General features: G+C 47.6%; 1 protein-coding gene across 2 annotated transcripts in view; it reads right to left on the reverse strand.

Annotated features, from left to right (window-relative positions):
* Positions 1 to 12,528, reverse strand: part of SUPT6H (SPT6 homolog, histone chaperone and transcription elongation factor) — a 31,242-nt gene that overhangs the window by 10,591 nt on the left and 8,123 nt on the right. For both annotated transcript variants that reach the window (XM_028519710.1, XM_036033338.1), the window contains 23 exons: positions 11,550 to 11,691; positions 10,635 to 10,787; positions 10,458 to 10,534; positions 9,907 to 10,099; positions 9,592 to 9,676; positions 8,706 to 8,979; positions 8,222 to 8,323; positions 7,859 to 7,975; positions 7,421 to 7,510; positions 7,084 to 7,226; positions 6,413 to 6,561; positions 6,164 to 6,262; positions 5,556 to 5,685; positions 5,322 to 5,472; positions 5,007 to 5,161; positions 4,617 to 4,812; positions 4,096 to 4,235; positions 3,861 to 3,978; positions 2,575 to 2,651; positions 2,211 to 2,346; positions 1,778 to 1,915; positions 1,532 to 1,699; positions 774 to 901 (listed from right to left, as the gene is read on the reverse strand). In XM_028519710.1, the coding sequence (XP_028375511.1) occupies positions 774 to 901; positions 1,532 to 1,699; positions 1,778 to 1,915; positions 2,211 to 2,346; positions 2,575 to 2,651; positions 3,861 to 3,978; positions 4,096 to 4,235; positions 4,617 to 4,812; positions 5,007 to 5,161; positions 5,322 to 5,472; positions 5,556 to 5,685; positions 6,164 to 6,262; positions 6,413 to 6,561; positions 7,084 to 7,226; positions 7,421 to 7,510; positions 7,859 to 7,975; positions 8,222 to 8,323; positions 8,706 to 8,979; positions 9,592 to 9,676; positions 9,907 to 10,099; positions 10,458 to 10,534; positions 10,635 to 10,787; positions 11,550 to 11,658 (3,128 nt within the window). In that variant the 5' untranslated portion in view covers positions 11,659 to 11,691. The remainder of the gene's footprint in view (positions 1 to 773; positions 902 to 1,531; positions 1,700 to 1,777; positions 1,916 to 2,210; positions 2,347 to 2,574; positions 2,652 to 3,860; positions 3,979 to 4,095; positions 4,236 to 4,616; positions 4,813 to 5,006; positions 5,162 to 5,321; positions 5,473 to 5,555; positions 5,686 to 6,163; positions 6,263 to 6,412; positions 6,562 to 7,083; positions 7,227 to 7,420; positions 7,511 to 7,858; positions 7,976 to 8,221; positions 8,324 to 8,705; positions 8,980 to 9,591; positions 9,677 to 9,906; positions 10,100 to 10,457; positions 10,535 to 10,634; positions 10,788 to 11,549; positions 11,692 to 12,528) is intronic.

Genomic DNA, 12,528 nt, shown 5'->3' on the forward strand with positions numbered 1-12,528 from the left:
GGAGTGTTACAGCAAAGCTGAGTGGAAAATGAAGTTTTAGAACTTGAAGCCTATTTCCCCACTGATTTCCATTACTGAATGAGGAGCTATGTGCCCGTGGAAAAGATCCTCCAAAGACTGAGTTGATAACTTCTGGAGAGGAAGAGGTTAATAGTGAAGTCCAAAGTCCAAGTGAATAGAACTTTCTCTCAATAACATCATCTCAAAACACACTGAATCTCTTTCCCCCTTCCGTATCTCCTCATAGCCCCATTCTCCTTTTCTACTGCCCCAGCTAAACCCACCCTTATAAGCCATGACACACCAGAACAACAAATTTCTGTTTAATGAATAAAACCTTATGTTTTCTATCCTTGAACGGAGAACTCCCTCTTAAAAAATTTTTTTTTTAATTTATAGAGATTTTAGAGGAAAGGAGAGAGCGAGAATCATCAGTTTGCCGTTCCACTTACTGACGTGTTCGTGAGTTGATTCTTGTTATGCGCCCTGACTGGAGATCAGGCCCGCAACCTTGGAGTAGCAGGACACTCCAACCAACTGAACTACCTGGCCAGGGCCAGGTTCTTTTCATGTTTCTCTCACCAAAAAAAGCTTCACATAATTGAACCGATCTTTTCCATAGGTCAGAGGCTCTTGACTGAATAAAGGTTTCATCTTTGTTTTAAAACATTTCCTAATTTAAACAGCTTGTGGCCCTGCGGCAGCCCTAACCCCCTGAAGCCCCGAGCAAAGCCCACGGGAATGTCTCCTGGGTTACCCAGGCGAGGCATCACCTGTCCCCCAGGGAGGCTGTGTCGATCTTGAGGAAGCCAGCACAATTCATGAAGACTTTGGGACCCATGTGGCACATGGTGACCAGCTGGGTCCGGCTCTCGAGCCTGGTGTTGTTCTGCTTCAGGATCTAGGGGAGAGGCCTGGAGTGAGCCAGAGTGTAGGCAGGCCCCACCTCCCAGCCTGCTTTCAGGTTTCCGGGAAACTCTCCATGACAGCAACTCTGTCCCTGTGCCCCAATATCTAACTGAGCATTATACCATACATATTCTCTGCTACTAAAAAATTATTTTAATGAACTATGTTATACTCACCAAAGATAATATATAACTAATATATGCCTTAAAAGGTCATGATAAAACATATACTCAAGTACCCATCACTAACCTTTAGAAAAAAGATTTTTATCAATAATTTTGAATATCCCTGCATGCCCCTCTCCCCAAATGAAATCCTTTTTCTTTCCAGTGGAAAAACCCCACTATCCTGAGGTTTGTGCCTGATACTCTCTTGCCTTCCTCCATCTGTTTTCCACCATGGCTTACCGCTATCTCTTCCATGAGCCACTACCGTAAAGCAGTGAAGAGCACAGCTGTGGCTACCTGGTCTGAAGTCTGACTCTGGCTCTCACTGGCTGGATGACTCTGGACAAGCCCCTCTACTCCTCTGAGTTTGGTCTTCCTGTCTAATCATACTGGCACAGTATAAAGGTTCAATGAAATGGGAACTTTTCCTATTTCCTGATTCAGCCCAATCCTACCTTCAGAAGATGGGTCCCTTTTCGAGGTCCTAGGCCACACACATACTGGATTAAGGCCTGACTATAAGGGTGGGCAATGGCACGGTTGACATCGACCCCAACCTCATTGACTCGGTTGATAAATTCACAGTACAAGGCGTTGAGCAGCTCCTCTTTCACCACATGCTCCTGTCGACACACAGCAGGCAGGGATGAGGTTACTGTGCTCTTCTGCCCACCTAGACCTGCCTGTTAAATCCTACTCACCTGCAAAGGGTGAAACTTGAGACACAGGATGTCTTCATCAGAGCTGCACACCTGGGCAAATTCAATCAGAGGGTCCTGGATGCGCCGGGCCAGGGAGACAGCTTGTCTCAGCACTGGTGGGTAATCCCGGAACTCTGCCTAGAATCAAATGAGGGTCAGCAGGGTCATAAAGTACCCTCGGCTCCAATAGTAAGAGAAAATTCAAACTGTCCTGGCTTTAAGTCACTTTCTCTCCGTCTCCGGAACCATTTTTCTGCAGACCAATTTAATCTCTGGGCTTTCCAGTTGAACCATGACTGACAAAATGGAAAGTCTCTCCATGGAGAAATGAACAGGTGTAGCCCTATGCCCCCAAAACCTGTTTCCCTAGTAAGTCTCCCTTGGAATGATAGCTCTACACTGTGCAGGTCGAAGGGTAAGGGTCCAGCATTACCTCTGATTTTTTGCTGTTCATATAGAGAATGGCCAACTCGTTGTCAACCAGCTCCACCCCAATAGAGGAAAGCTGTTGGCCTTGGTCCAGCTCATGCACAATGCGCTTCACATCCTCAATCAACATCTGGGCATCCCTGGAGAGATGAGGGGTATTAATCAGGGCTATTTCTGCAGTTTCTCAGGGCAGGGATAAGAGGTGGGGCTGTGGGGAGGAGAGAGCTGTGAAGACATGGTACAATATTTCCAGGAGTATCCCCTTGGGATGGGGATATTACCAAGGACCTACACAAGCACATGCAAGACACAACAAAGGATGAGTGACTTTAAACCAAGCCTGGCCCAACCCCCTGGTGCCCACCTACCTGTTCTCTCCTGCAACTGTCACCACATGGGGCTTTTTGTTCAGAAGAAATTTCTTCAGGGTTTCAATATCTTGAGCCTGGATTGAAAGAAAGTTGGAGTTAAATGGCTCTGAAAATAGGGAGATTTCAAGAAGTTCTCTCTCCCTAAGTAGCTCAGGACCTTGCAAAACCAGAGTACAATAATGTATCACTTGTTGTCTAACTGGAACACAAAGCAGAAGGACTAGGCTCTCTGGATGGAATACTACACACCTGTTAATATTTTCTGAGGTTATTATACTCTGGCTTACACTTGGGTTGTGGTTAACTAAAAATACTAGGCTTTGCCCTGGCAGGGTAGTTTGAATGGTTAGAGGGTCATCCCCATACACCAGGGCTGTGAGTGTGATCCCTTGTCAGGATGCGTGCAAAAACCAACCCGTGGGTGCATGAATAGACTGAATAGATGGAACAGGCTCATCTCTCTCTCTCTCCCCCTTCTTCTCTCTCTCAAATCAATAAATTTAAAAAGGAATTAGATAAAAATACTTGGCTTTGTTTTAATATAAACCACCACCTGGCAGCCAGGACTATTCTGATTTCCAATCCAAGAATTTTCCGTTTTTTAGTTGTTTGTTAAAAATTACTTTTTAGAATGGGCACTCTCAACAAAATTGAAAGATAGAGTTAGGTAAAAAAATCCGAAGCATACGCATGAGATGAATTCAAATTCCTTCCCTTAGAAAAACAGACACTGGAAGACTAAAGCACGGAAAAGGCTGGCTTAACGCCTCAGTGGCTTTCCGCTTCTGGAACAGGCTGACCCAGATGCTGTGAGAACAGAGGCAGTCAAGGGCAGCTCCCAAGCACACAAGGCTAAGGAACTGGCCTCAAGCCAGAAGTAAATTCTGCACCAGAACTTGAGTGCCATCTAGTGCCTAGGGAAGTGAGACTTAGCCTAGGACCCGAGGGGTAAGCAACCAGGTCAAAGATATTCAGGGTCTTGCATGGGATGTTGCTTAGACCATGAGCACTTATCCCAAATTAGAAGATATACTCAAGCCCTGGCTGGCATAGCTCAGTGGATTGAGTGCGGGCTGGGAACCAAAGTGTCCCAGGTTCGATTCCCAGCCAGGGTACATTCCTGGGTTGCAGGCCAGAACCCCCAGCAACCGCACATCGATGTTTCTCTCTCCTCCCCTCCCTTCCCTCTCTAAAAATAAATAAATAAAATCTTAAAAAAAAAAAAAAAAAAAAAAGAAGATATACTCAAGATGTACACTTGGTGACCCACCCCAACCACTTGCCTTTTTCTCCCGTTCTTCCTCTCTCCAAGCAGTTCGCCGTTTGGTAAAATGGGGCAGCCGGAGAAAGTCTGTCACTTCTCCTTCACCGTTGACCAAGGCGCAGAACACAGGGTGATCTCTGCCAGCCGAACAAGAAAAGAACAGTGTGATACTCAGCAATGTGAGGATATGAATAAGAGATTAAGATTAGAACACAGGTAAGAATGATGGCAGGGAGGCAGAAATAGGGAGTTACCTGGCAGAGGAGAAAGCAATGCCTAGGACTCGGATGCCTTTTCCTTGGTTCTCATCCATAAAATCATCGTCTTCCTCTACCTGTTGATCTGGCCGGTAGGGTGCCACCTTTAACCAGTTGTAGAGCTTTCGACTACAAGCCTGGGGAGGGGACACACCAGACACTGTAGCCATCAGCAGCTCACCAAGCATGCTAAGGAAACAGATGCAGGCACACGTGTGTATTCATATGCACACGTTCCTAGCCTTTGGCAGGCTTACAACCGGAGGGCATACCTTGCTTTTGGAAACTGCACAGCATACAGAGGAAAGCAACATAAACAAAAAATGTTTGGATTGGCAGGTAGGGGTGGGGTGGGGGAAGAGGTTCCTCCAGTAGGGGGGGTCTTGCAATGACACAAGCCCTGTTTGTACTCTTCCTCAAATTCTGCTCTGCCTGCACCCAGTGTTTCTCCTTCAGCTGTTAAGGGGTTCCTTCACTCTCAGCTCTAGTTTGGGGAAACCATGAGTTTCTGTTCTCACCTTTATGACATATTCTTTGGCTTCAACCAGCAGCTTGTTCTTGAGTTCTTTAGCCATCTGCACATAGAGGAACTGCTGCAGAGCTCGTTCAATGGCCATGGTGCGCTGCCGGTTCCACTCCTGCACCTGATGGCTGAATTCATCTCGATAGTAGAACTGTTTGATTTCTTCGAAATACGTCTGGTCACTGCCATAGCTAAGAAAAGACAACACCATGGTGTTAGGGATGAGAAAAGGTAATGCCCAAATGTCCACAGATAGTGCCGAGTGAGCCACTACAATGGTTTGCTCAATTCCGAAACTGTGGTTCACATTCCTGAGGGACCCCTTCCTCTAAGAGATTCCTCCCGAAGCCCTCCCCAAGAGTCCCCACCCCCGAGCTTTGCTTACCCTTCCACCCCCTTCATATCTATACTGATGTCAATGGTGAGCAGCCCTTCCTCTTCAGCCAGGCACATCTTGAGGAACTGGTCATCTCTAAGTTCCTTAACAGGCTTGTTCTTTAAGTACTTGAAGGAGTAAGCGTAGTGAGCCTCATCCACATCCTATACACATCAAGAGGGAATCGTCAGTCTACAGACAGGCTGGCGTGGCGATGGGAGAAAAGACTCTCTACTCTCAGGCAGACAGCTGAGCTACAAGAAATTCAGTTCACCCAGCAAGCTGGGCCACATGCTGGATCAAAGCCCTTTACCCAGAGCTCACCTTTCTACCTTTCTTGGTGGGGGTTATATTTAGTTTGGCTCTCTCCTGAAAAGTCTGCCTCAGCACCTGCCGGACTAGGGGCTCTCGAGCAATCTGCAGGGCTACCATGTAGCGGGCACCTTCCAGCACGGCTTCCGGTGTAGGGAACTGGCTGTGGGGAAAATGGAGGAGCTAAGGATGCAGGTGTGTTGGCTTCAGACCCCTTCTCCTGTCGGCCACCTGTTGCTTACCTACCTGCAAACATAATCCTTGGCCAGCTCCAAGGGCTCTGCAGGAAACTGTTCTGTCTCATGCCGCTGGTAGCTGTCCCGGAGGTTTTCCCCAAACTGCTCAGGAGTAAGGCCAAACTTTTTGGCCAGACCATCTAAAGTAACCAGGAGAGTGAAAGGTAAGGCAACAGACTCTTAAGGGTACAGAACAGCAATCTCAGCACTAGACTTTAAAGGGGTCATGAAGGAACAGGACCAGGGTGTCTTACAAAGAGCAATGAAAAAATGGACTTTAAACATCTGAAAGGTTGTTATGAGGCAGAAGAAATAGAAATTTCCTATGTGACTCCTGGGCTCAGAACTAAGGTGGAAGATACAGCTTAATAAAAGAACTTCCCAAAGATAGGATGGGCTGTCTCCCTCTGAACGTGCGAGTTTCCATTCCTTCAGGAATTTAGGGAGAGGCTGGACCATTTCTGCGGGGTGAGTGTGGCACATGGGCAAGTGTTCAGAACTGAATCGGTCATCCACTGAGATGTTCCTTAAGTGCTCTTCCCACCCACCAGCGACAATCAGGGACTCCCCTTCCTCGCTTGAGGCTGGAATGCCCTGGTCATAACAGCTAGCTTTTACCTAAGCCAGCACTCTGGCAGATGGTGTACATGTCTCGACGGGAAGCCTGCTTGAGCTCTGGCCCCCTCTGCTCCTCATCTTCTGCCTCCTCACCTTCACCTGGAAGAGAAAAAGGAGTTAGTGCGCTAGTTACCAGTCACTCCCAAGGATCTGACACATACAGAGAAGCCCCAAAGGGCACTCAGCCAAGGGCATCCTTGGACATACCATGGCCATCAAACCTCCTGGGGCTTCTTTCTCAGCACTCACCTTCCTCATCTCCCTCTTCCCTTACACGCTTCATCTTCTTGCGGTTGGCCTTGGCAGCATTCTGCATCTTGGGGATGTCACGACCATAATAGAGCAGGAAATGGCTGTAAACATCTTTTAGTTCATCCATTGACTGCACATCCTTGAGCCTGAAGGGAAGGGACATAAGACCTCGTTTGTCACTAAGGAAGAGCACACCCCAGTTCTGCTACAAGAGATCCAATTCCCACCAGGCAGGATCCCGACCAGGATGGGGGCCTGGATTCTCTAATTATTGTAGACACCAGCGGCCCCAGACCATGACTTAATTATAACCAAGGTATCTTAAAGGACCAATATGCCAAACAAATGATGGTTGCTGGTTGTTAGAAGTGAAAACAAAAAGGGGTAGAAAGACAAAGCAGCAAGTCTCTGGTGAAGTTTAGTCCTTGAGACAGTCCTTGTCCCTCCTCCCCAGTTTCACCACACTGGCCACTAGAATCACTTGCTTCTAGTTCACATCCCTGTGACTCCAGGCTCACCAAGCTACTTTCTGGTGATAATTTGGTTTCCTACATAACTTCATATACATATGCTGAGAATTTTGCAAGGTTACGCTCTCCTGGGGTTGGTGGTGGGGCTGCCTTTGATCTGAGGGCTCCGTGCCATGCAGTAAACCCTGCATATGCTACCTTTCCATGTCAGTGGTGTCCAGAGCCCGGATGCCATCAGCAAGAGGTTTGTCAGGGTCAGCAGAAATTTGCTCATACTGATAAGCCTGCATCTTCTCAAACAGCCGAGTTAGGTTCTCTTTGCGGATCCTTAGCTGGGTCCACTAGGACAGGACAGGGTAACAGTTAACAGCTGGTGTTCAGCCTTGGAGTCTCAAGGCTGTTCTGTTCCTTACCAGGAGACTCTGGGGAAACCTAACAGGCCTGGGGGTGGGGGTGGGGCTCTGAGAGAGCTTGGACCCTGATAATAGCGGTGTCCAATCCAGCCCTCAACCCCTTGGGGAGCGTGGAACATTACCTTTTCATCCCACTGCCACACCCTCCACAAGTCATTGATGTGCAACTCAGGTTCCACATACTCCTTCCGGTAGAAGGCAATAAAAGGCACCTGGGGTGGCAAGGAGACTACAGTCAACCAGAGGGAAAGATCTGTATGGATTGCCTTTACCAAAGGAGTAAAAAGTTCCAGAAAACTCCTCAGTTTGGAAGACTGGCCTCCCTCACAGGCCCATCCAGGGTGCATGCCCTCTCCACCACTGGGGAAGAAAATGCTGCAGACAGGGTAGCACTGTTCTCTTGATCACCAGTCTCCTGTAGTCTTCAAACTTAAGTCTAGGGGCCACTGCTGAGGACAGGAAAAGGGGAATCCCCACCTGACTAAGATAGTTTACCTTGTCCCTCATCCCCTGGCTGAATTTCTAAAACTGGAAATGGGTCACTAGAGATTGGGTGCTACCTCAAAATGCTGATTTCGCATGAAGCCCAGGGCCTCTTTAATCTTCTGAATTGTGCTGGGCCCTTTTCGACTGAAGCTACTGGTTGGCTGCCCTCTGTCCAGGTAATCACAGCTTTCCTACAGTCGGAAGAAAAAAGAAACAGCAATAACACTGTCACTTGCTTTGTCTCACCGCACATGAAACTGCTTCATGTCACAGGATGACCCATCAGATGAAATCGAGAAAAACCCCTCTCATCTGCAAGCACACAAGCGCGAGCACACACACTGTTCCACAATAGGCACGCAGATGTTTGGGACAGTGGAGGAGCAGCTCCTCAACTTCTGGTTCATGGCAAACACAAGGACCTTTTTGGGGGTTACCTGCAAAGAAATAGTTGGTGTGGCAAAAGCGTTCCTGTAGATCCAGTCAGCTTCTTCTTCCAGTTCATCATCTTCAGCCCCTTTGACTGGGATGGAGCGGAGCTGCATGGGACAAGACAACTGAGTGAGGCTGACTTTCTCTCACATCCCATGTAGGAGAAACACACCATTCTGGACAAAAACGTGTGCTCCGCAAGCACATGATTCCAGTACCCCAAAGCATGTCATCCTTCCAAGTAGGCCCTTCACATCTTGCTAAAGAAAGAGTGCCGTCTCAAGAACCAGAAGCAGTACAAGAGCTGATCTTCCCTCCTCGGGAGATGGACTCCCTGTACCGCCCAGTCAGGTGGTGCTCACAGCCGCCTTCTTCGATCACGTTTGCTAACACTGTCGCTAAGATGGTTTCTCTGCTACAGCCCTCACAGCAAGGAGGCTCAGAGCTGGTGATGACACGTCAGCAGGACAGAGGCTGGTAGTTTCTCACCTGGAACCTCTCAGGCAGGTCAGTGGCTCGAATTTCATTGTCCTGGTCTGTGAGGTGACTGCTTTCCAGCTCGCTGGGCTCGTACATCTCAAAGATGCTCCTGCGGCTGACACGTTTCTTGGTGGTCTTCTTGGGGCGCACTCGGATCTCACCCTCAGCCTCATCGTCCTCATACTCATACTCTTCCTCCAGTTCTTCATCATACTCGTTGTATTTCTCAAATTCATCATAGTCAAAGTCCACGCCAAAAATCTCCTGGGCTTCCTGCAGGGCCCTGTGGGGGAGAGCAAGGGGCAGTGGGCCCAGGTTCTGGTGTGGAGAGACATGCAGCCCCCGCACAGACCCTTTACTTGCCCCAAGGGAACTAAGAAGGTTAAGAAAAAGGCAAATCAAACAACATTTTCACCGTGGAAGAGGCTTAGCTGGGGGATGTTTTGAGGAATATTATTTACGTAGGATAAAAAGCCCATCTTTGACACATGCTAGTGACAGGGATTAAGTAGCAAGAGGGCAAATGTGTCCAGATCCAGCTCAGTGGATCTGTCTTCTGCTAAGACATTACTGTGTACCTTAGGGCAAAACCTTTCTTCCGACAAAATTCTATTTAGAAGGTTAATGTATAAGTGAATAGACACGGAGCTGCAGGTTGAAGAGAGAGACTGGAGTCCCGCCCACTCCAATCCCACTGTGATCCTACAGCACACAGGGTACTCTCGGAGCTTCTAGGAACAGGCTGACATCACTGCCTAGCAAAGGGCACTTGAAGCAGGAAAGCAAAATGGCTGAGAACTGCTGCGAATGTTCCATTTCTGGCAGAGGCCTCTAACCTCCTTGACTGGGTTCACTCAGATGCCATTATCACTACATTGTACCAGACCCCACTCACGCATCTGTGTATCCAGGAAGCTTTTTCCGCCACTTAGGTTTTTTCAGAGGCTGTCCATCATCATCCACAATGAAGTCATCAATGTCTGGGTAGGAAAGGGAGGGGTTAGTGCTCAGAGCCAGGACTAGGTGGCTTTAGTTCCTATTATGCGAGTGGCCAGTGAGGAGAAGAGCAGGGAATCTCCTAAAAATGAACTTTTTTGTGTGTCAAATCCTGGGGGCCTAGAGCTGAGGAATGGTTCCCCATCCTGTTCCTAGGGGCTAGGAAACCCTAACACTTACCCCAACATTGGCTTCCCTGCCCGATGCCACATACCTGACTCTTCATCATCTTCCTCCTCCTCCTCTGCAGGAGCCATGGGGGCCTCCATGGCCTCCTGCCCTTCTTCCCCTTCACCATCCTGGAAGATTTCCTCTGCAATGGCCTCTTTCTCATGTTCCTCCTTGCCATACTCCTCCTCGTCGTCATCCTCATCATCTGACATTTTTTTGACACGTCGGTATTTTTGCTAGGGGTGGGAAAACCTGCTTCATCAGGGTCTGAGGGGACTGGCATAAGGAGGTCTGCTCTCCAGTCTCACTCACGTTTTCCCACTGGTTATGCTGACCGAGGGAGATGGGAGAGAACCATATTACATGGTACTCTTTCAGCCCCAAGCCTACCCTTGAAATGCTGACAAGCCTTTCTCTGACAGGCACCCAGATCTCGGATATAAATCTAGACTCTGCAGCACAATGATACTGAGCAACTCTCTCTTCTCTGATGTTCTCCAGACTGTTTTGCATGTGCCTCCTTCCCCAGGAGTAACTGAATTTCAAGGGCTGTCTCCTTTACCCCCAGGGACAGAGACAAAGAATGGTACTTACTCCTCTTTTGACTTTGACACCCAAATTCTCCTCAATGAGGTCAAAATCATCATCCTCCAGGCGATCATCAAAAGATGCTGGAGAAAACAAAGTGTTACCCATGGTGACAGACAGGCCCCCTTTCCACGGCAACTCCCACCCCAGCCTCACTGCACTTGAGGAGAGACTACTACTCACTGCGTTTTCTCTTCTTGTGACCAACATCATCTTCTGAATCACCAGAGTCGCTACCCTCATCCTCCTCCCCTTCATCTTCATCGTCATTGATAAAGCCTTTCAGGTTGCCCTGCTCATCCTGATCATCGGGGTTCTCCTCCTCTTCCTCCTCATCTAGAAAAACACCCGTGTTTGAGACATGAGGTTTGGGAAACATGTTGGGGTGGGGCAGGGCCACCTGTTTAACTGTGATTTTCCATCCACTCTGAACCTAATGGCCTGGGTGCCATGCCAACTCTTCTGCTTCATCCAACGGTGTAAAACACGACCACTGACTGAGAACACAAGCACGTGGAAGAGACTATCTCTTTCCTGTATTTACCATCAGTCTGTAGGTAAGATGATTTTCCTAATTACTTTGGCTCTTTACTAGAGGCTTTATGGCCACCAATATTACCTTTGCTTTTCCCTCAGTTTATAAACTCAGCAATTATATTCCTTCTTTCACCATAATTCTTTTGATGAAACTTACATTTTCCTTTCTGCCTTTAAAGCCATTTCACGGTTCTCTGCTGGTGACCTTAATGGTTGGGTTTGGTCAAAGAAATAGAAAACTGGGTGCATAACTACCAACACTGCTAGGTCTCTAAGAGGGAAACATTACATACGTATCTATTACTATCTGTCTTCTCCCCTTGATGTAAACTCTACAATAGCTGGGTTTAATTTTGCATTGTTCATTCTAGGCACAGTGCCTGGCATATAGCAGATAGATAGATACACAAGAAGTATTCTCTATGAAATGACTGAAAATTCTCAAGCTGGCACCTCATGTGTGATAACTTCTGTGCTTAGCCTGAGCCTCTCATCAGCAAGAATCCAACTATCCAAAGCTTAGCAATAGTGGGAAGGAGCTTGAGGCTGGGGACTCCTCACCATCATCCTCCTCTTCCACAAATTTCTTGGTGACTCGGGGCACCACCTCGCCTTCATCGTTGTACTCTTCCTCTGACTCCTCGGCTTCACTTTCTACAAAATCAGACATCGCTGCAGCTTTTCACGGCCTGCCTGAAAAAGACTAGAGAAGGAAGAGAGATGGTGATAAAAGAACGAGACACGAGACTTTACAGAGGGCCCCACACCTTTTCACAGACAGACTTTTAGCCACATGCCACCGCTCTGCCCAGTCAACTCCACCTGGGGAGGAGAGCATAAGGATCGGATGGCTCCATCTCTTCTACTTTCCATTCCCCCACAGATGCTCCTCTCATTTGTACCTTTAAAAAGGTGATTATACTGGACTTCTCTCTATACATTCCATCTTACTTCCCCAAAGAATTTTACTCACTTTACCATTTGGGGGCAGGAATGGTCAGATGAGGAAAGAAATCAGTGTAGAAATAATTATATAGGATGGTAGTATTGAGATTATGTGATTCGCTCATCAAGAAGTTTGAAGAAAACCCTGGCTGGTGTGGCTCAGTGGACTGAGCACTGGCCTGCGAACCAAAAGGTTGCTGCTTCGATTCCTAGTCAGGGCATGTGCCCAGGCTGTGGGCTGGGTCCTCAGTTGGGAGTGTGTGTGAGGCAACCAATCCATGTATCTCTCACATATGTGTGTTTCTCTCCCTCTCTCACTCCCTTCTCCTTTCTCTAAAAATAAATAAAATATTTTTAAAAAAGAAGTTTGAAAACAAGCGCCAAATTAATGACAGGCATTTTCATATATATTATACCTGTCTATTGGTAGAGTCAAAAGAACTTTTCAATAAATTAAACATTTCATTAGCTTGAGTCCACCTTTTTAGAAACGTTAGAATTGTAACTCTATTTTTACCACTCTTCCCTCTCCCCCAACCTAGCAAAACAACAAGAGAAACCACAACACTTTGAAAGAGATTTACAGGGCCTACTA

Source organism: Phyllostomus discolor, chromosome 8 (assembly GCF_004126475.2).
Source record: "Phyllostomus discolor isolate MPI-MPIP mPhyDis1 chromosome 8, mPhyDis1.pri.v3, whole genome shotgun sequence".
Taxonomy (NCBI): domain Eukaryota; kingdom Metazoa; phylum Chordata; class Mammalia; order Chiroptera; family Phyllostomidae; genus Phyllostomus; species Phyllostomus discolor.